General features: G+C 38.8%; 1 protein-coding gene across 1 annotated transcript in view; it reads right to left on the bottom strand.

The window, feature by feature from the left end:
* Positions 1-2,134: 2,134 nt before the first annotated feature.
* ranbp10 (RAN binding protein 10) overlaps positions 2,135-22,134 on the bottom strand; it is a 38,343-nt gene continuing 18,343 nt past the window's right edge. Inside the window, exons 4-15 of the mRNA XM_040035250.1 lie at positions 14,421-14,588; positions 14,273-14,295; positions 12,810-12,994; positions 11,769-11,881; positions 11,477-11,585; positions 11,189-11,337; positions 10,890-11,100; positions 9,491-9,630; positions 9,194-9,342; positions 7,931-8,042; positions 5,942-6,083; positions 2,135-5,620 (exon numbers count right to left, since the gene is read on the bottom strand). Coding sequence (XP_039891184.1) covers positions 5,953-6,083; positions 7,931-8,042; positions 9,194-9,342; positions 9,491-9,630; positions 10,890-11,100; positions 11,189-11,337; positions 11,477-11,585; positions 11,769-11,881; positions 12,810-12,994; positions 14,273-14,295; positions 14,421-14,588 — 1,490 coding nt within the window. The 3' untranslated portion in view covers positions 2,135-5,620; positions 5,942-5,952. The remainder of the gene's footprint in view (positions 5,621-5,941; positions 6,084-7,930; positions 8,043-9,193; positions 9,343-9,490; positions 9,631-10,889; positions 11,101-11,188; positions 11,338-11,476; positions 11,586-11,768; positions 11,882-12,809; positions 12,995-14,272; positions 14,296-14,420; positions 14,589-22,134) is intronic.

Genomic DNA, 22,134 nt, shown 5'->3' with positions numbered 1-22,134 from the left:
GACTCTGTAGCAGAGCCCCTCATCCATGCCTTTGTTACCACACAGCTGGATTACTGCAGTGGGGTCCTGTTTGGGATCCCCAGCAAAGCTTTGGACAGGCTCCAGTATGTCCACAACTCAGCTGCCAGGCTTCTAACACACTCTCTGGCAACATATCACCCCCACCCTCATAAATCTCCATTGGCTCCTGGTCAAGTCACACATCATTAACATCATCATCTGACTTATAAATCCCTCAATGCCCGGGCACCTCAGTACCTGTCCAACCTCCTTCACCTTTGGTTTCCTGAAAGGCGTTATACGAATCCAAGTTATTATAATGAGAGCCAAAGAATGTGAAAGGCTATAAATGACTTGATCAAAAAAACAAATTCCAGATGAGTCTAAACAAATTCATGGTAACATAGTTTGAAGAGTTTCATGAGAAGTGTTGTAGTCTGACTTGCAACACATTTGAATGAATCCATCCTCTGCAGTGCTCTTCATTAAATATGGAAACCTAAAACCAAAGAAATGCATTTAGTGAGTTTTAGTGTAAAACACTGAGACTGAAAGTCAAGCATGGTGCGCGCTTTATGGTGTCCAACTGTGAGCAGAACCAGGAGAGGGCGATGTAGCTCTATGTAAAGATCACAGCATATATTCACATAATCGGGAAGATAATAAGCTGACCTTACCAGTGCAATGAAATAGATGAAGTCAAATTATCTACACCGGGAGATAAACAAGACTCTTATTCTTTGAGCTGTGCAATGGTCATTGCTTCAGAGCCTGAAGTAGCTGAAGCCGACACTGCTTAGAAGTGATAGTTGCTCTAATCACAAGTCAAAGAGGCCAGACTGAAAAACAAAATGAAGACCCTGCAGTCACAGTGGCAGGTAGGCTGGCATTTAGAAATGCTCAGTTAGTATTAAGGAGCTCAAAATATGGCAAGAAAATATCCCCCATAGCATTACACCATCAGGCTGAAAACAGATGGGTACCATACTTTTGTGTTTATGACCCCACCACCGTTAAACCTGAGACTCATCACAACATTTTTACCAATCTTCTGGCTTCAGTTTGGGTGAGACCATGAAAATTCTTCTGCTTCTGTAGCTCATCTGCTTAGCAGTCCACATGTTGTGAGTCCATAGATGCTCTTTAGCATACATTGTTTACAGCCATTAACAAGGCATGACTATGCCTACATGCCTAAATGCACTGAGATCAGGCCTGGACTGATAATCTGGCGTACCGGGGATTTTCCCCGTAGGCCGATGCACTTTTGGGCCAATGAGCCAGTCTGAAGAGCCCCTGACAGCAGTCCATTGGTTCATTTTCATGCTGACACTGGATTGCCCAGTCAAATCTCTTAATACAACCAGCCCCTCTCCTACCTTTGCTGTAGGAAGACACAAAGAAGCCATTGGGTTGGTTGATTAAAGTGCTATAAAATGCAGTTGAATAGGTTTAACTAATGAAGTATTTGGTGAGTTTATTATTTATAAGATAACAATAGTGAAATAAGCAGATGTGTCTAAATTTTTAGATTATACTCTACTAACATCAATGTTTTGTACAAGTGTTTACAGCTGTCATTGCCTCTCACTCACAAACGAACTCATATCCTGAGAAAAAAAAAGAAATGACACCAAATAAAAACGGGACACCGATCATATGCTTATGGATGTATTTTAATAAAAATAATTCTGTCAAAATTAAACAGAAAACATATTTCTTTTTTTTAACATAGTTCCAGTACATAGTTTTTTTTGTAATTATCATTTTTCCTTTTTTTTTTTTATATTGTTTTAAAGGTTTTACAAGTCATGCTAAGTAGAGGGTAACTCATTTCACATTTTTAAAACATTTTTATTTTTTTCCTAAAACTCAAAAGTGAAAATCTGAAACCAAAATCATGATAGAAGTCAACTGTGCACAGCTGCGGCGCCTAAATCAGTTTCTCCGGCCTCTCGGGAAGCCTCGGAGGCCTCAGGCTCGTTTCTACATCTGCTCGCGTCTCCTTTCCTTCTAACGGTCACTGAGCATGTCAGTGGCTGGATAATGGGGATAATGGGGGAAAGCTGTGTGGTAACACCGCTGAGATGCAGCCCAAGTCCAAAAACAACAGGACAGCAGCGAGATTTTTTTTCCCCCCCTACAGGTGTGTAACAGAGGTTTCTCTTTCAATAGTGTGTAACAGAAGTCCTGTACAGCTGCAGAGGCAGATGCTGTGGGTGTGTCTGTATGTGTAGTTATTAGAATAAATCCTACATTAGCAGAAGGTGTTTAGAAAAACAAAAACGAAACACCAGCTAAAAAGGTTTGACCACATAACCTAGACGGAAAATCTCTTATGAATAGAAATACACACTTCAGGGTGGATCAGCACGCCGCTCGCCAGGTCACGACAAAGCAGACAGAGAGACAACGTTTCATCAGTCACACAATATCCGTCCACTTTGTAGAAAAGAAATCATTTCATATGTTTACAGAGGAAAACATGTTTATCATTAAAACCAAATAATGAAACACGTGACTGGGGTGGTAGTTAAACTTAATGCTTCCGACACACGGGACAAAAGTCTTCTCTTTTGAAACGCAAGATTAAAAATGAAGTGAATAATGCTGCAGCGTGAGCCAACTTTACAGAGCTAACACTGTGAAAGTAATTAACGGGTTAGTTACTCAATTAATGTTTTATTCTATTGTGACTGGCTGCCATTTTTGTTGTGTAGAAACAGTATCAACCTGAGAAAGTTGAGTTGATGAAAACAAAAAGCTTTGAATCCACATGTTTAATAGTTCCTGTGAAATCCCTTCAAGATTTCCATTTTAGCTTTTCCAAATACTAAAGAAAGAAAAAAATATCAGTGTTACCTCCAAATATATTCTAACTCAAGTGTGGCTCCTGTAAAATAAAAATGAAGCCAAAAAAGAGCCATTAAAGCATAAACGACTGAACTTCAACCAGGCCTGCTAACACGTTAGCTCATGTGTGTTACAGAAAGGAACACAGTGGCTTTTTGGTCTTTTTTTTTTTTGCAAACATTTAAGAAACATTTTAGAAATAACGTTTTGTACTATTCGGCTATGTGAGCTTAAAAGCAGCTGAGCCCGCTAGCAATGTAGCCAGGTAGCATGTGGTCTTGCTAAAACAAAGGCTAGTTACTGTACAGTGTGTTTCTGAGGAGCAGCAAAATGATTGGCTGATTCAAAAGAATCAACCTCGTCAGCCACCAGTTAGTGAATTAGTTTGTGTTTTAGCCGCGTAGTTTCAAACAAAGTCCTTAGCAGAAAAAAAAAAGATGGCTTCTCTAACATGTAGGTGGTGAGGTACAGCTAGTTAGTAAAAAACTAGCTAAAGCACTAACCAAAACTTCCTTGATGATATTAGTGAAGCCTAACAGGCCTTTTTCGTCCAAGCAGATATTTTAAGTTGTCATGAGAAAAGTTACTTTTGGACCAAGTTTTAATGATGGCTCAGTTCTATTACACATAAAAATGGAGCCTTGTCTGAGTGGTTTCGTTTGTTTTCTTACAAATTATATCTGTGTTTATCTCATAATAACCCAGAGTCTCTGCTGTGGAAAAAGGTCTAAGGGTGCCGAAGCTGACATAAAACTGTGAACTGACCGTGTAAAACTGAGTAATTTAAAGTCGTAATATCTTCTTAATTAATTTTAATATCAAGCCAAGTGAGAAGTGTCTGGAAGCGGTATTTTGTACTTCTGTTCGTACTGATCTGACTCATACCTGCCAGCATTTTGGTCTCGAACACCCAGAGATTTGTTGATGTCATGCACTGTATGACATCTACCACCGTCTACCTCGGATCATGGCTTGTTGCCCTACGAAACTTCTTACCCTAATGTTCTATTTCAATCTGCAGTGTTTGTTCTACTGCACTAATATTGACTGCATTTACCTGTCACACACATCCTGGTTGTTATTCTTTAAGCGTGTTTTAAAGTGGTGCTCTCGTCTTTGTTGACGGGTAAAGCATTAAAGGAGCAACAGCTAACACAGGAATCCTGCCTCTGCAGGGAGCTGTTGCACAGACACGCCTTGAATCTGTTTTGGCTGATAATATGTGTAGTATGTGGACTGCATGTAGATAGTAATTGAGAGACAGTCAGCTAAGAATACTCGGACAAACAAAGCAAACTTATTATGCAGCTTTAAGTATGAGGGAAATGTTGTAAAAACAGGACTGTTGGCAGGTATAACCTGACACCAAAACAGGAAGTAGCGGACCTGAGCACTGTCTTTACTTGCATGTAAATCTCATTGTGGCCAGCAGCTAGCCTGAAGGGTAAAATGACTGTTTTACCATCATGTTATTGTACATATTGAAAAGAACTCTGGGGCTAATTTGTTTTACAAACCTAAAGGGCTCTGTGTAAGGCAAAAAGAGAGAAACTTTCCCAACAACCAGAACTGGTTTTCACAATCTTTAAAATCAAAACGAAAGATCACACAGTGCTCCCTAAAAAACTACACGTGTGTTCGGAAGATGGTTTTCCTTTTTTCTGAAACAGTGTTTGCAACAGCACATGCACACAGCAGGTCAGGCTGTGGAGGATGGCGAAGAAAAAAAGGGCAGCAGTAATTAAATCTCAGGGGGAGTGCCCTGAATACACACACACACACACACACACACACACACACACACACACACACACACACACACACACACACACACACACACACACACACACACACACACAGCGTTTGTTAAGCTGAGTTTGATACTGATTTCCTCAATACTGGCATCAAGGTGGCCATTAAAATAGTGTAAGACTTGGTCCTGAAGGCGGATGTTTTCGGTGCAGCTCTTGCCGAGCTCTGCCACCTGCAACCACATCGCTGATTGGTCAACGTTGTGCTTGTTACGGTAAAATCAAGGCTCCAACACCTCTAATATTCCACTGTAGTCTCTTGTCATCACCCTCTCTCCCGGCAGCGTTCGCAGCTACAGAGGACCTTCAATTATGTTTTTTTTCCTTTTACATGGGTAAAGTTTTAAGGAAGTCTCCTATTCTTTGGGTAAAAAATTGATAGCTCGCACAGACATATTAGAGTATGACTTGGAAGCTTTGTCCAGTGAATTTTGATTTTCTTTGACTTTCTGGAATAATTTTCATGACGAGTTTGAACCCTTTTGTATTTCAAGATCCGCCGTGTCTAATTGGGAAAAAAAAGGCCTATAGGCGTCACGATGACTGTGGAAACCAGCTTTTGGGTATTGTGGACTGTGATATGGTAAACAAGAACATCAATACTGACAGCAGGGAGAAGAAATCCACCCGTTAAAACAGAAGGGAAGAATCAGAAGGAGGTTTACAATTTCTTTGTTCCAGGATGAGCACAACAAACTGACACAAAAGAACTAAAAAACAAAAGAAAAAAAAGGCTAGATGAACAGAATAATAATTATCTTTAAATAGTGTCACACATTTATTTATTTTATAATACTAAATAAAAAGGAACCTTTCTTTTCTCTCTCTCCTCTGCCTCTCTTGCCTGTGCTGCTGGCTCGGTCTGATGGACAGCCAAATGCACCAACGCTCCTTCCTCCGTTGCCATGACAACTACCTGCTGGACATGTCTTCTCTCAGTGCTACTTAACAATAACCTGTGGGAGAGATGTGGGGTAATGAAATGAATGTAGCATGATTGATAGAAATACAGCGGGAGAGCATTTTATCCTTTTTTCCCCCCCATTTGAGGCATGTGTGCACATTAGCTGTAATTAAAGACAATAACAGATGGAGATGAAGGTTGTCCTCCATCCATACCTTTAAGACAAACATGCCAGTCACCATGTAAACCTTACTATGAGTCACATTCAGTGCCCCGTTTCAGACCTCAGATAATTACAGGATTTATAGGCTAAGCTTATTCACAAAGTCCACCTCACATAAGGATGATTACTCCTAAATATGAATTTACACACCTGGACCTGGGCTAGTGCAAAAAGTTGTCTACTCTGGCGAAGGAGCAGGAACCGGACCGGACTCGGGCCATGAGCTGAACACACTCCGTGGCCTGACCGAGCGCTAGCATCAGCGGAGGCTGTTTAGGCAGATTTTGAGACTCTGAAGAAGAAAAACACAAAGAATCACAAAGAAAGTAATCAAATATTCTTGCTCCTTTCTGCTTGGCTTGAGATAGTTTAGGTTTGGACTGATCATCTCATCTCATTTTTAACAGATATTACAGCTGTTTGTGAAAGGCAACATTTCTTACTGGTGGCAGAAAATGACAGCTCAATATTCATATTAATATGAACCTTTGTATGCCTTGGGGGAAAATCCAGTGAAAATATCAATAATGTCAGGATTGATTGATTTTTTATTTGTTTTTTAGTAAATTTGCTACCTATGGCTAAAAGCAAGGAAATAAAAAGCAGAATATGTGAACATAACAAAGTTATTATAGTTTACCCCTTTCAAGTTGGTTTTTATTTTTGGTTTTATTTCAGTTTAGTTTCAGTTTGTTTCCAGAGTGAATTTTCTTGTTTTGGGTTAGTTTTTATTGTTTGTTTAGTTTAGTTTCTATTAGTTTCAGTGTTAGTTTTAGTTTTAAAGGAAAATCTGTACAGGTTTTACAATAAAAACAGAACTTTCTGAAGGTGTTTCAGGGTATTTCTTCTATATTTTCCATTTCATTTTAGTTTGTTTTCCAGGTTCAAAATATCATTTCAGTTAGTTTTATTTATTTATTTATTTTTTCAAAAGTCTAGTTTCTATTTTTTAATTTAGTTAATTAAAATGTTTTTTTACACCTAGCTTTGAGCATAATAACCTTTGTACAAGCGATACACACTGCTCTAATACGTGAACATTAAGGGAATTAAGTGTTGACTTTCTTAACCACATGTCCTTTTGATTCACTGAATGCTTGTATAAATGCTGAGCTCTGTTAAAGATGGGAACCACCACACAATCTGGTTTGTTTACATTTAGCTCATTTAGCTAACATGCTAATGTTTTAGCATAATATCTTTTATAATTTTTAAAAACAACTTTCTTTAACCCTTTTCATTTATCTTTAATAAAAACAGTGCTCGCTTCCACTTTATGTGTATTCAAGATGTCAAGCAAACTCTGAAAATCTTGCCATACTGCAATCTGTCTATTGAAAGGTTTCTAGCCATAAACCTCTGTTCTTGGCTTTGAATGGTGTTTGATAACAATATTCTATAAAAACAAAGGACATTTTTTTGGATTTCTATTTTTATATTCAACAGAAAATCCTTATTCTGTTGATCTTGTTGGAGTTGCATATGGAACTGCTGCAACAAAACAATGTCATCTAGCAAAAATCACTGTGTGTGTTGATTTAATTCTTGTAAAAAAGAAAAAAGAAAAAGACAAAAAGCAATCTTTGTAACATCAAATGAATTAGATGGCCGCGAGACTTTATAATACCATCTGTTGCTGCTTTCCTTGATTTAGAGGTAAACATTTTTGGCTTTTAATCAAAGGCAAAACCAGAATGAAGGCGTTCTCTTAAAAAGTTTGAGCACATACGATACTGTGTAAAAGTCTTCTCCATCATGTAAATCAAACATTAAAAGTAATTCTGCAGGAGCTAAACATATTATTTGTTGAATAAAAGAAAACCTACTTTATAAAATGTATTAAATATAAAAACATTCTTGTATTTCTCCAAAGTAGGAAAGCTTAAAAGTGGACAGTTTAAAGCTTGTCAAATGTTAGAACTTGGAGGCATATTCGTACATTTTCAAGAGAGAATGAACAGTTTACTATGTTGTCGGGGCAATTTACTTAGGGGTCTAAATACCAGCACTGGCCCCTTCAGACCTCTGATATTATCATCGTTAAGGTGAAGAAGACAGAAAGTCATATTTGTCTTTTCTTTGCACAGTTTTGTATGTATGAGCGTAACCCACAGAATATGTTTGTGCTTTGCTCTTTACCCAGTATGGCGCTGTTGAGGGCAGAGCAGAGTGACTCTCTCTGCGTAGGGTCTAACTGCTGGCCCACGGGGCAGTTCCAGGGATCTGAGTACGCTAGCAGGCTGAATGCATCCTACACAGAGACACAGCGAGAGACGCACACACACAAACACACACGCAGAGCCTTTGTGAATACAACACAGCTGAATCCCTGCAGTGCAGAACACTCTCCAGCTTGGGATTTCCTTAATAGCCCTAAAGCTACAAAGTATTCATTAACATTCTGGGCACCAGCTAACGAGACACAACTGTTTGGCCAGTATAAATTATGAAGACAAGTCATAAGAGCTATTGTCCTGCGTTTACTCATTTCATAGTCTTTCCTGTCATGTCTTTATCCTATTATACCGACAGAAAACTACTATAACACTTAGAGTTAGACAAAAAGAGAACAGGTGCCTTAATCTATCCTAACCAGGCTCTTTTCATTTTTTGTTTCCAATATTCACCGATCCACAAACACTAAAACGTGGATAACCTAATGAGTGATCGTAATATAAATAATACAAACAACTAATGATGCTATTCTAAGTATTCTTTAATGAGGGTGATGACATGATAATGTTGCCTGCTGAGTATGCAAGTGGGTATTTAATGGTATATAGGCCTACATTTCTGCCCCCTGGTGGACAAAAATGAGAATGCCAAAACAGTGTCCCAGCACATCATTTCAATACATGCATAACCCTCTTTTGATGTTTTAAAAAGAGGGGTATGTATGATAATATCAATACAAAATGATCAAATGATACTGGAAAAATGTTTGTTTTAAAACTCAAAAAAAAAAAAAAAAACTGAAGAAGTTTCACGTATCCAAAAAAATCCAGGGATAAATGGTTTACTCTGGTCTTTTTAATTAAATGTTTTTTATTTACTTTTTGACCATTTTTATTTGTGTTTCTTTAAATTCTTGTCAGTCACCTGTAAAACACTTTAAACTGTAAAGATGAAGTGCCCTGCAAATAAAGACTGATTTAGGATCTTCCTGTACATTGGAAACTACTGCTTGTCAGAAATAACTTTGACTTTATCTGTTTTACAACAGCACATCCTAAATCATAAGTCCGTCCAATTTCTGCAGCGTGCACAGAATACTATAACCAGGACTTTAACTGGTGCCAGCAGAAACAAATCTCCTAAGCCCACTCCTTGCATCACATCTGTTTTTTGGCATTGTAGCTGTTTGTTGAGCTCGAGCCCATGTGCAGTGGAATGTGTGTGTACCTGTAACATTTTCTTGTGTGTGGTATTCTTGCCGTACTCCTGACACAGCTGTTCGTTGAGCGCCTGCAGCTCCCGTCCAAACTGGATCATCCTCTCTGTGGCTGCTTGGTTCCCACCACAAAGCTGTCTGCTGTGACTACAAACCTCATCTGGTGGAGAAACACACACAAACACACTGTAAAAACATCCTAAAGAAAGGTGGATCAAGTCTAAAGCAAGAGGAAATATAAAGGCTAGAAGCAGTGTAAAGACCAAGACATTTTCAGGAGTGTGACTGAATGTGTGTTCTTCGTGTACCTGTGACTCCATTGCCAATGCTGTTGTCGTCTGGCTGAAGGATTTCTTCATGTTTGTATGTTCCGTTCATGATCCGCGCCGAGGAGCCCTCAACAACGCCGTTGGTGTAGTGCTCTGCTTCGATCTCCATCTCACTGTCACTGCTCACACACACACACACACACACACACACACACACAGAGTGTAAAAGACAATATTAAGGAACATTTTAGGCCTGGGTAGTATCACAATAATGAACTATTTAGAAAACATGCGATCTTTACTAAGTGCCAAACACCTCATTTGGAGCATCTGAACAAATATTCTGCACCCATTAACACCTTTATTAGCTTATGTTATCTATCTCTTATATTTATGCCTAAAATTAAATAATGAAGGGAAACATCCCCTGCCATCACTGAACGATCAACTGTCAGCAGAGCAAACATAATACAACCTGCATCACTCATAACTTTAACCTTGGGTTTGGGTTGGTTCACTTCTTATCATTGCCATTTTTAATCCAGCTGCACACCTAACCTGCTTCAGACTAGGTTACATTCAAGAACAACAACTCTAAACAAGTGCATACTGACCAGTTAATCTCTAGAAAATAACATCACCATTCCAAGATGATCCCCCAGACAATGTTATGCACATAGTCTATACTTTCTAGAGATTTTCTAATGTCTGTGTTTCTCTGATGAACATTAATAAGAAATATAGATTCTTAGGTCTTTGCTTTTTCCTCCTCCTAGCTGCAAGCGATTTAATTTTTCTGCAAGCGCTGCAGTCGTCAAACAGGGCGGCTAAGCCTTTTACTTGTTGACCTTATATAACATTTGCAAGTAAGCTTACCTAATGGTTTGAATTATGCTTTCATATTTGTTCTGTACTTGCTCTCAGACCGTTTAAAGGGTTGTAGCTGAAAGAATAAGACTGACAGTGTTTTACAAGCCACTGTTCATTTAAATAGCACATTAAGTTTTTTAAGGTGTAATGACAGCCTTAACAAGCAAGCTGTTGGGTGCCCCAGCAACAAGTTAATTTAATGGAATACACAGCTGTAATTACAGTCCAATCTTCCTGTTTCCTAATGACAGAGCTGTGATTATGATAAGGCTATAAACGCACATTCTTGCCTCCTTTCTTTCTTGGATTTAAATGTGCTTAAATTAATATCATGTTTTTCAAGTCAAAGAACTTAAAGTGTTTGACTTTGACTTGCATGTAAGTAAACTTGCAGCTAGATTTGGTATCCCTGAATTATCGAGTTGATAACCACTTAGCTGGATTCCAAAAGTTAGGGTAAGTGAAATGAGATAAGGGAAAGATATCCTAGGCATGCTCAACTTGCACCACAGTACAGACTCCAGGTCTACACGTATCAGCTGTAAAACAAGCTGTCAGGGCTTCTCACCTGGTTTCCTGGGTGCTGTTGGCGCTGTGCGGCTGGCTCTTGGTGGAATCGGAGGAATTGGACTCAGAGTAGTTGATGGATGAAGGGGAGGAGGAGGAGGAGGAAGAGGCAGAGGAGGACGCGCTGGGGTATTTGATGCTGCCGCTGCTGCTGTGGCTCTTTGACTTGTTCGGGGGAGTCACCCCGTTACTACAGGTGGGGCTGTCTGAACCTGGTAGTGAGTAAAGTAGGAGAGGAAACAAAGACCTATAAATAAACTTAAAGGTAGACGGAAAGCCAGTCCTGTTTGTGTGATGTACCTCCGGTGTGCAGGTGTGTGTTGCTGGCTCCGTGGTGGGGGCTGAGGCACGGTGAGCCGGGGTAACTGTCCTGGGACTTTGGGGAGCGAATAGTCAAGCAGCGAACCTCACTGTCTGTACCGTTCACCATCTCCACAAACTGGCGACACCTAGAGGCCAGTTTATATCAGTGTTACTGGTATTCACCGGACAATAAGCTATTTAAATATCAAGCAGATTTTACATCCATAATAGCTGTGGCGGCAAATGCATGCATGCCTTTGAACCCACCCTTTACAGCAGACTTACTTCAACATGAATAGTAGATTAGGGTTGCGTTCTAACAGGCCGGGATAAAGCTGCTGAGTTGCTTCTATGGCCTCACCAACCCGCCCTGCCAGCACTAGCTTCTGTATTCCTATTAGATGAAAAGCAGAATGGTTTTTACAATATACTCAACATCTGGAGAATTCAAGCTTTCAAAACAAACATTTGAAAGAGGCCAATACATCAACAGAGACAAGTAACACCCCACACCCTCTAATATAATAGAGAAAAATCTAATGATTCCCTTTGAGCACACACTGCTTTGTGCACTCACTCTGTCTGTTCTTTATAGATGTCTGGTCCTCTTGTATCATGGTCTCTGTAGCTCTGGCAAAGGCTGTTGCAGTGGCACAGTACCCATGGTGCACCAAGTAGCTGGACACCATACTAGGAAAAAACAAGGTATATAATAAAAAAAATCTTCCTTCTGATTCCTCCTCACTAACTTTAAGATTTTTATATCACATTTATCTTTCTCTGAAAATATCAAATTAGAAATATTTCATCTGTACAATGTTTACACCAAGAAAGGCAATGTGAATATGGACAGAATAGTTTAGGTGTCTTTAAAACTTTGTGACTGTGGCATACAGCTTGAGAACATCTGTCCAGAGTCTAGATAAATATTTACACACACATGTAGTATTTTCACTGTTTCATACAGGTTTAGAAATGTAATAAAACCGCCGGCCAGCATTGCTTTTAGCAAATATCAATAAAATAGGGGGAAAAAGGTGTTTTAGAGATTGTTTCTCTAGTGGGATTTTTTTTTTTTTTTGCAGAAGAAGGAGAATGTACGTAGGATGACGTGCCAAAGAAATATTCAGTGATATCAGTGTGGCTCCGTGGTGTGTATTTAAAAGTTTTAGAATAACAGTGGAGCTCTATGGTTAAAGAAATAAGATATGCACACACAAAACTTAGTGGGCTGATTCGTTATTCATTGTCAGAATAAGAAACATTTTATTTTGTTTTCAAGAAGAAAACAACTTTCTGGGTACTTCCTGTTAAATATGAACTCAGCTGAGGGGAAATATTACATGATATCATTAAAAGTGCTAATGGCTCCAGAGAGACGAGCTCTCTTAAAAGGAAATATTACAATATGTTTTTATCCACTGGTCCTCCTCCACTGTAGATATGCTACTGGTATTTTTCCAATATTTTTTCTACCACCATCCTGCACAACATTGCTGCTGTCATTTTTATGGCTTTGAGATAAAGTATTATAGTGTGTGTGTGTGTGTGTGTGTGTGTGTGTGTGTGTGTGTGTGTGTGTGTGTGTGTGTGTCAAGGTGTTGGAGCTGAATCTTACTTCTGTAGGACGGCCTGCCACTCCCCCAGCCGCTCGCCTATGGGAAAGCGAGCGATCATGCCGTGGATCTTGGCCCGCCATTCGCTCATGTAGTCCTCAATGTCGAAGACAAATGGCTGCTGGCCAAAGTTGGCGTCTACGATCTCACCGGGGGTCTGAAGCCCCACAGTGGGGTACAGGTTGGGCTGGTAGAAACGTAAAATAGTAAACAGAACTGATTTGGCACTAAGCAACAATAATATTTACATATTATTTTAAAAAATTAATACATTACAGCGCTGCATCAAACGCTTCAAAAAACAAAGCCTGAAGGGGAATTTATCATATTTTCCTCTATTTTATAGCATATCTACATCAGACAAGATTGGGACAATATTCCTCCTCAGTTTTCAGACTGTTGTTAAAAGAAGAAGGGATGCCACGCAGTGGAACATGGCCCTGTCAAACTTTTTGAGAGGTGTTCAAAATGGTGCATTTTGTCAATTTAAACATTTCACATGTTTTAAGTGTTGTGTTGTGAATAAAATATGGGTTTATATGATTTTCAATTTACTACATTTCATATTTATTTGCATTTTACACTGCGTCCCATCTGTTTTGGAATTGGGTGTATACCCACCAACTCTGTGATGTGTGATGAGCTGTTCATGGCAGTTAAATTGTGACAGGATAGAAACACTGATGGTGTCTCTCTTAGGCGGAGCTTTAATGCTAACTAGCTGCACACGTCTGTATTTTAGTGGCTGTAAACAATCGAAATAGTTCTTACATGAAACTGCTCAAAACAAAGTCTGTGGACTTTTGATGTAACTTGATCACAGTTTTTGAAAAGACATATTAATGCAGAGTTCCCCAAATGTATTTTTGTGCATTAAAGACCACAAAGGGCAAATTTGTTCTACAAAATTAAAAACTTGCTAACTGAGTAACCCACACCAAAACGATCTAGATGGGTAAAAATACATAAACTTGATTTTGGGTTGTCCCAAAATCAAATGTCATCAAAAGCACTTTTGTTATGGAATACCTCGGGTTCCATAATAGACAAGAGTCACTGGATAAACAGCTGTTTGTTGGTTTTTGCAAAAAACAAAAAAACAACCCACTAACAGGATATGAAACTAACATCAGCACTCAGATGAAGGCTGCTTGGGTTAGATGCTGTTTGGTTTCTGCATGTACAGCTACTTTGAACTGTGGAGACTGTAGTCTAGTTTAAACCAATCTCTCCAGTAAAATGTTTTTTTTTTCCCTTTTTGAAACATTCCAGTCATATCAGCCACTGGATCCAAAAACACAGAAAGTGTTTCTGACCCCAAATGGCAAAATAAACTGCAATTAGATGGGCCGCTGCACAGTTGATATCACTTACACGAAACAAAAATTATTAAAATTGGGCTTATTAATAAAAGGAAAGTGCTGAAGGGTTATGATGGGAAAACATGGCTATAATGAATACTTACGGGTAGGTCTGTGAAGGCAACACCTAAAGGACAGAAAGACAAACCCAGTTAGAGTTAAGAACGTTCACACACACATTGGTTCCAGTTGATGCTAAATGACATTCTATCAATTAATTTAAAATAAAAGGATCTTAACATGTACACCAACCTAAACTGATGCCATTTTTGGTGTAAAAGCAAGTGTTGTTAATGAGGTTGACGCAGCAGCCAATTACATCACCCGTGGTGAATGTCGGCCCGTATGGTTGGCCGGTCCCGGAGGAGCAGAAGGAGTGTCCGTCATCTCCATGGTAACCGTATGAGTGCTTGTCCCATCCTAAAATAGGACAAGGATTAGGATTAGTTCTTGCATCTCATACTTCAACCATGTGAAAAACGTGTCAGTAATCAAAACCTCGGTGACAAACACACAGTCTTACTGCTGCACGCATAAATTGGGAGCAGCTCAGTATGAAAAGTATAAGCAGCTGGGGTGAAGTGGCTTGCTTGAGGTCACTGCTAACAGGAAGGAAGACAGTTACTCATTGACTTCAGCAACTCAAATTTTCCCATCTGACTGCCGCTGCCTACAAGGCGGCTCATAAAAACTGACACTTTCTGAGTCTGCAGGCCATCCTCCTGGATGGCCAGCAGGAGGACTTTGTCTGTGTAAAGAAACTGGTGAGTCACTGCCAACAGGAACAGCAGCACAGGAGGCTGCACCAGAAGACTAAAGGGCACCAGGGGAAGAGAGGAAGATCTCATGATGTACTAATTACATAAACCAATTTCTTGTTCCTGCTGGTAGTGATGCATGTGTATACAACAAAGGTGAGTCACTGGTAGCTTATTAAGGCAAATGAGTAAGAACTTAGCATACAGTGCAATAAATTCTATATTTGTTGATATTTTTTAAGTCTTTACAGATCTGTAATTTCTACAGATAAGCAGAGTGTTAAATTCCAGGCTGATAACAGTGCTTAAAACAACAGCCAAAGCTGAAACCAATGTTATTTTTCACTTTCTTTATTTTTGAAGATTTTTTTTTTTATCCTTTGTATCAAGTCAACAAAGTCTGAAAATTTAACACAACAGATATGTATCTGCCTTTGTTATCGGTAAATACCATCTTATACGCTGATATCAGTCAATAAGGCTAATATCAGCCATTACTGATATTTGACCCATGTATCAGTGCATCCCAAGAAATTTCCTAATAACATGCTAAGAAACTTACAAAGAAAAGCCATCTACTTGAGTCCTAGGGATGGGGAAGACAGTCAATACAGCTTGTTGTGGTATGAAAACACAGGCATGACTGATCCCTAATCCCTCTTATACACTCTTGTTTTACCATTGTGAAATAATGTTTCCAGTGAAATAAAATACCAGTTGGTCACATTCCAATTAACTGATTCATTTGGACTTGAGAGCCCTTTGGATTAAGCAATATGTGCTTGTGACACAGCATCAACAGTTATAGCTATGTCCACAAGCTTCAAACTACATTTATAGACATTTAGCATCTTAGGCTTCTGAATTAGAAACCTAACATTTGCTAATTAGCAGTGCATTTACAGTTGAGGCTAATGTAACCACACTAAAAATAATAGTGCCAAATAACAGAATGAAAAAGTTAATCCTGAATCAAATATTAAGTACAAGATGGTTTAAAGTAAAATTGACTAGCAGTTGCTGACATACATTGTTATGGACCACAAAAAGACACATCTTATGCCTTCTAGGCTCATCGTGGGACCACTTGGGAGGATCCTTTACCCCAGGCATGCAACCAAATGTTTTAGTGTGTCTACAGCTGACCTCATAGACTTCTGTAAATCTATATTCCACAGTTTTTCAGAATATTCAAGAAGAAACACTAAAAAGTATATGTGAAGGACACTTTACAGAAACTTTTATTAAAAACTATTATTACTATTACACATGTAATAGTTTTTAAATTGCAACTGCAATGGTTTTTCTAGGGAGTCCACTTTTTTGTGTGTCTTTCCACATCATTTATTTCATCAGTAATGTCCAGACAGTTACTCCCACTTTGCTCAAGTCTGCCTCTTCTGTTGTTACTAAGACAAGGTAGCTTTCCTCAGCTCTCGTGTGTAGCCAAATACAGCACCACAGGCTTCTTGTGTATTTCGTAACCTATTATCAATGTTAACGCTACCCATATGTCATCTGTTTATTTTGTAATTGTCAAACATTCACTTTTCTCAAAACAGCCTCCAGCGTGACAGTTGTATAGATGAATATCTACAACTAGTATTAAAGCACCTGTGTTATGACTTGCATCTTTCTAAGACACTCCATTTAGTTCCTGTCTTGCTACAGCTGCCCTGTTCAAAAATACTCTTTCCCATTTATCTCTAATACACCGTGGATCCCACTTTACCAGCAAAGTTCTTGCAGTTAAAATATTGCTTAAAAAAGTTTGGGATCAGTCTGAAAAGTCTTTTAAATCTAACTTAATGCAAGTTTTTCATGATAAAACTACAATTTGATTACAGTCTTAAAATGCTCCTAAAAAAGCAGCTTTTTGTTTAAATCAATCAGACTTGTTTTAAGAAATAATGGGTATTCCCTATAGGAAATTGCCCAAGAAAACCTGAAGATTTCATACAGTGGTTTGTTCTACTTCATTCACAACCAGGATAATAGAAAGAGAAGTGGCACAGCCCAGTCCACAATTCAGAATGAAGACGTTGGAGATCAGCATTTCTATTTTGAAAAATAAACATAAAAACAGATGCTTCACAGATGTGGTCTGAAGGTAGTAACTACGGTTGTATGACTTTATTTATTAGAAGATTGCTTTGATGAGTTTCCCCTTTTGAGGGAAATTTTTAAGAGTGCAATTGATCCTACCATGGATGATGTTGTCAATGCACATCAGTTATCAGCTGTACTAACTATTCAATAAGAATTATTAGATGATAAATTTGCACTAGTTCAGCGGTTCCCAAACTTTTTTGCGAGGTCCCCCTTTGTTTTACAAGAAAAATGTTCGCCTCCCCCCTCAAAAATTTAGTAAACAATTAAGCAAATACAAGTAACCTGCAATAAATTACAGGTAGTAATAAAATAAACTACTCACTCTTTTACGCTACGTCCACACCTACACGGGTATTTTTGAAAACGCAGCTGTTTCTGTTACTGTCCCTCCATTTAGAAAGGCAGAGGCATCACGGTGTAATTATTTTACGTGCAGTTGTTTTTTTCCTGTGTTATAATATTCAACATTGCTATCAATGCATTTTTCAAAAAAATGCCTCTCTGTGCAAAATGGGTAGAAAAACTTAAACAACTGTGGGATACTGTTTGTCCGTGATTTGAACCAAGGGAACAAATCGTGGCAGGAACGACCTGATGTTATTTGTATCCCACTGTAACTTTACTGTATAAAGAGCTAACATCTCCAAAATGACAGGAGTAGTTAGTCATTACAACAAGTGTGTGTGAACTAAAAATCAAGAATGTGGGATACTGTTTGTCCGTGATGTGCAGAGCCCAGCGCGTGCTCCCCACGAAGGGAAACACAATTCTGCAGGGGAGACCTACCTCGGCACTTGTGCAGGTAAAACCAAAGGGAAGATATGCTTCACCATATTTTCTAGGCTTTGGCTTAGAATGAAGTTGGTTTGGAAACATATTCAGCGATGCTTCATCTCCTGCTTTGCGTTTGAGTGGGCGCCTCGTGCTAGCAATGTCCAAGCGTTTTTGTTTTCCCCTTTTCATACCCGCCCCCCCTAGGGGGAGGGCCCCACAATTTGGGAAGCTCTGCACTAGTTAACCTAGTGTGCTACCGGACAACTTGCTGAAAATGTGCTTCAGTACATTCCTATTAAAATTTTTCTTGTTTTTATGTTTTACGTGTTGTTTGGAATCATTACACAAGTAAACACCAATAAAATAAAGTGGTACAGTATAACCGACAAAAGTGTGACCAGCAAAGCCAATAATCCAAGGCAATAACAACCCGTATGACCCTTCAAAATAAAAGTATATGCTTTACACACAGCTTGGCACAGTATGGAGTGCTACAGACTGCAAGATGCAACCACCATACAGTACAGTCTAACCTAAATAATTCTATACCGCTCCTTGAGAGGATGTAAAACGACCATATAGGATGACATGTCTATATTATCCTGCCTGTCTAAGACAAATAAAATGATACTAGTATTGATCTGTTATTAATTTCTCTATCTCTTCCAAAGCTAAAATGCAGTCTCATACTGTCTGAGCGAGAAAGTTACATAGATCACCGCCTCTTTGCCCGAGTGAATTCATATCAGCTGTCTGGTTAATCGCACAGATTTGATCTAAAGTTATATGGAAGTATTCTTCTATAGCACAAGGGGAAACCGGTAAACTTCACAAAATCAGACCTTGACTTTAACTCAATGAAACCTTAAGTTTTGCATGAATGGCTCAACGTGAACTGAGCACCCTGAAAGTGACCTGAACCGGACTGTGTTCAGCTTCAGCTCTGTTGTGTTTCTCCTCACTTGCAGCTTACATGTTGTTGCCAAAAAGCAAAGCAGGGTTAGGAAAAGTAGGTCATGGGTGAGCCGAGATATTAGATGCGTACTTGTATGTGCACATGTGTGTCTGTGAGCATGTCATAAAGTACAAGGCTCAGCTGGACATGCATCTTTGTATCTGTATCCTGTGCTTTGGGGTATTTCTTTCAACTTACACAGCACATATTGTCCTCTGTCCCTCCATGTGTTTTTTGTGCATAAGTGTATATACACGCGTGTGCGTGTGTGTGTGTGTGTGTGTGTGTGTGCACGTGGTGAGGTATTAGATTAATCTGCTGACAGGGATATTGCCTCTAAAGCCAGGCTCGCTGCTCCAACATGCTAATGAAATGGGCAGGCCTCCACAGCAGGATCAGGCACAGAGGTCAGCAGTGGAGAACATTGTACTATCACAGGACGCACAAACACATACACAAGGACAGTACTTTATTACATTTTTGATGTATAACCATAATTCCAAAAAAAAAAAAAAAAAAAGGGATGCTGTGTAAGATGTAAATAAAAAGAATGCAGTAAATTGCAGATCTCATAAACCTATAACACATCTGAAAAATTAAACAGAGATATCTTATTATTTCATGAAAAATATTAGGTTGTTTTGAAAATGATAGCAGCAACATGTCCCCCCAAAAGGGGGCACCTGGGCAACTAACTATGCTAGCTGGCAAGAGGCCAGTAAAATGATGGTGTGTAATAGAGCATTGGCATGAATTTCACAGATGTAAAGACGAGTGGAAAAAACTAAATTTGGATTTTTGGAAACATGAATGCCATGTTTTCTGATTAAATAGAAAAATGACCATTACCAACTTGTTACCAGCACTAAGGTCAAAACTTATATCTGACTGTGACGAAATGCATTACTGACTATGGAATTGGCAGCTTGCACATGTGGAAAGACATCAATGCTGAAAGATATATACAGGTTTTAAAGAAACATGCGCTCCCATCTAAAAATGTTTTTTTTTTAGGAAAGGTATTTCATAATTCAGCAAGACAATGCTAAGCCACATACTGGATTCATAGTAGAAGAGTCCAGGTGAAAAATTGGCATGTTTACAGTCCAGATCTTCAGTCCAGCAGCTGATCTCCTCAGTTAATGTGTACGGACTGTTGTTAAAAGGAGAGGGGATGCTACACAGTGGAAAACAAAGCCCCGTCCAAAGTTTTTAAGGATGTGTTGGTATCATTAAACATTTGATATAATTTTTTTTATTTTTTATTCTGTTTTTATTAACATTTTACACAGTGCCCCAGTTTTTTACTTACTCGAGTAAAATCTGAACTCACCTTTTACAAAATTTATTTCAAATCCAATAATTTTATAAAAATTTATATTTTACATTAAAACAAGAAAATAATATCATTTATGTGTGGTTCCAGATCCCATAAAAAATGAACATCCACAGTTGTGATGTAAAGAAAACCACAGAACCACATGACCCAAGGTAGCTCCTGCCGGCAGTGAGGACACAAGTAATACCTACACAAGACTGGTTTTACTTTCATTTCTGAGCAGTTAAGAATTTTGTTTTTAAAAAAAGAAGAAACCAATTGACAAACATATATTTATTAAATTTCTTGGGCTTTTCCTCTGGCCCTGGTTAAAATTTCTCTCCTCTGAAAATAGAAAATCCCTAACTTAGAATATTTGCAGTTCTATAAAGATGCATCTTCAAAGATCTGAAACTTTACAAGCATGAAATACTCGCTCTTTTAACTGACTTTTCAGAGATGCTTGAATCTTCAGTTTCAGCTTTGAACTCTGGTACATCTGACAGGTTTTCTTTTTTTAAGATTTTTTTTAGCACTTTGCCTTTCATTAAAGAGATGCAGCAGAGACAGACTAGAAAAGTGTTTTTTGTAAAGCAGACAGGGCAAAGTCATGCAGCAAAGGTTGAGCAGAGAGTCAGCTGCTGAGAGCATTTTTTAGAAAGTGGTGTGTGCCCTAGACAATTAACCATCAGGTCACCCCATCAGACAGAGTTTTAACAGGATAAATGAAAACAGGAAAGTGTGCTATTCAGCATAGCAATTTCAAAACCATAGCTTTCAAAACTTAGTTTTGAATCTTATGATTTATGATGGTAATTCCACCTCACAGGGAACTTATATAACACTTCAGAGCTTTAACTCAAGAAGAATTTCTGAGTGCAAGATTTTCAATTTCACAGGTCTGATTCGGGTGTTTTTTGCCATTACTAGCAAAAACTAGAAAAGTTAAATACAACAACCTTGCAATAATTGCTCCCTTGATTAAGGATGTCATATTCAGTATTTGACAAATAAGTGTTAATTTAGCAGTTTGATCATTTTGGATGCTGCAGTTCGTGGGCTCAGTTCTATTGCATTATAATAACCGGAATGTCTAATATTATCTCCATTCAAAATTAAAATAACAGAAACACATCTTTGCACAAAGACACCTTCACAATCACCATACATATAAACTCACAGCACATATAGAACATTATACACTTCACCAGCACACACACAACATGTGCAGCATGCTGTGAAAGTGTGCACAGATGCACGGATGAGTGGGAACAAACATAAACACTGAGAGATGCAATCAGTGAAGCCCAGGACACACAGAGATAAATCTCCACAGTTTGGGACAAACACACACTGGCACACAAATACGCCGAGTTAGTCCGAGTTAAGGCAATCATCAGTAATCTGTGTACCAGGGCAACACACCATCTGTAGTAAAATCCTAGTTACAAAAGATACTTTCATAACTGATCTGTAACCAGTTGTGAAAAAAGCATCCATCCATGCAACGCTTTTCCACATTGTTCCGGGCCTTTGTGTGACGTCTAACACATGCGAATCAAGAAGAGAGGAGAATGAGGGATCTTTGTGTATGTGTGCATCTAGACTCTGCTGAACTGGCTGCCACCAGCCTCCACAGCATTCCACAAACCTCAGCCACCGCACAGATCTTAACCATTCAATAAGCAAATAGCCCCACACGGGCCCTGAAAACCACAGGATATGATTGGTGGAAGCACATACATGTTCTCACTGGTTGGGGAGAGGGAAGGGGCTTAAGTGAGGTTATCGGCAGCTAAGTGGCCACTATGTTTCCCCCTGTGTCACCAGAGGTTGCTGGACCATTAACACACGTCCAGATAAAACAAAACAATACAAAATAATCAGTGGAAAAGTGGAGGACAAGGAATAAAACTGATATGTTGACCTCCCATATGAATGCATTGCCCACTGTCTATGTACAGCATTTAGACAATAAAATGTTTATGTGTTAGCAGACAAAGGCTTGTTTCTTATTAAATCTTTATAGCAGCACCTTTGTTCTCAGAA

Source organism: Simochromis diagramma, unplaced genomic scaffold, assembly GCF_900408965.1.
Source record: "Simochromis diagramma unplaced genomic scaffold, fSimDia1.1 OVJJ01000333.1, whole genome shotgun sequence".
NCBI lineage: Eukaryota > Metazoa > Chordata > Actinopteri > Cichliformes > Cichlidae > Simochromis > Simochromis diagramma.
The sequence above is the reverse complement of the archived record's forward strand: the minus strand, read 5'-3'. Positions and strand labels throughout refer to the sequence as shown.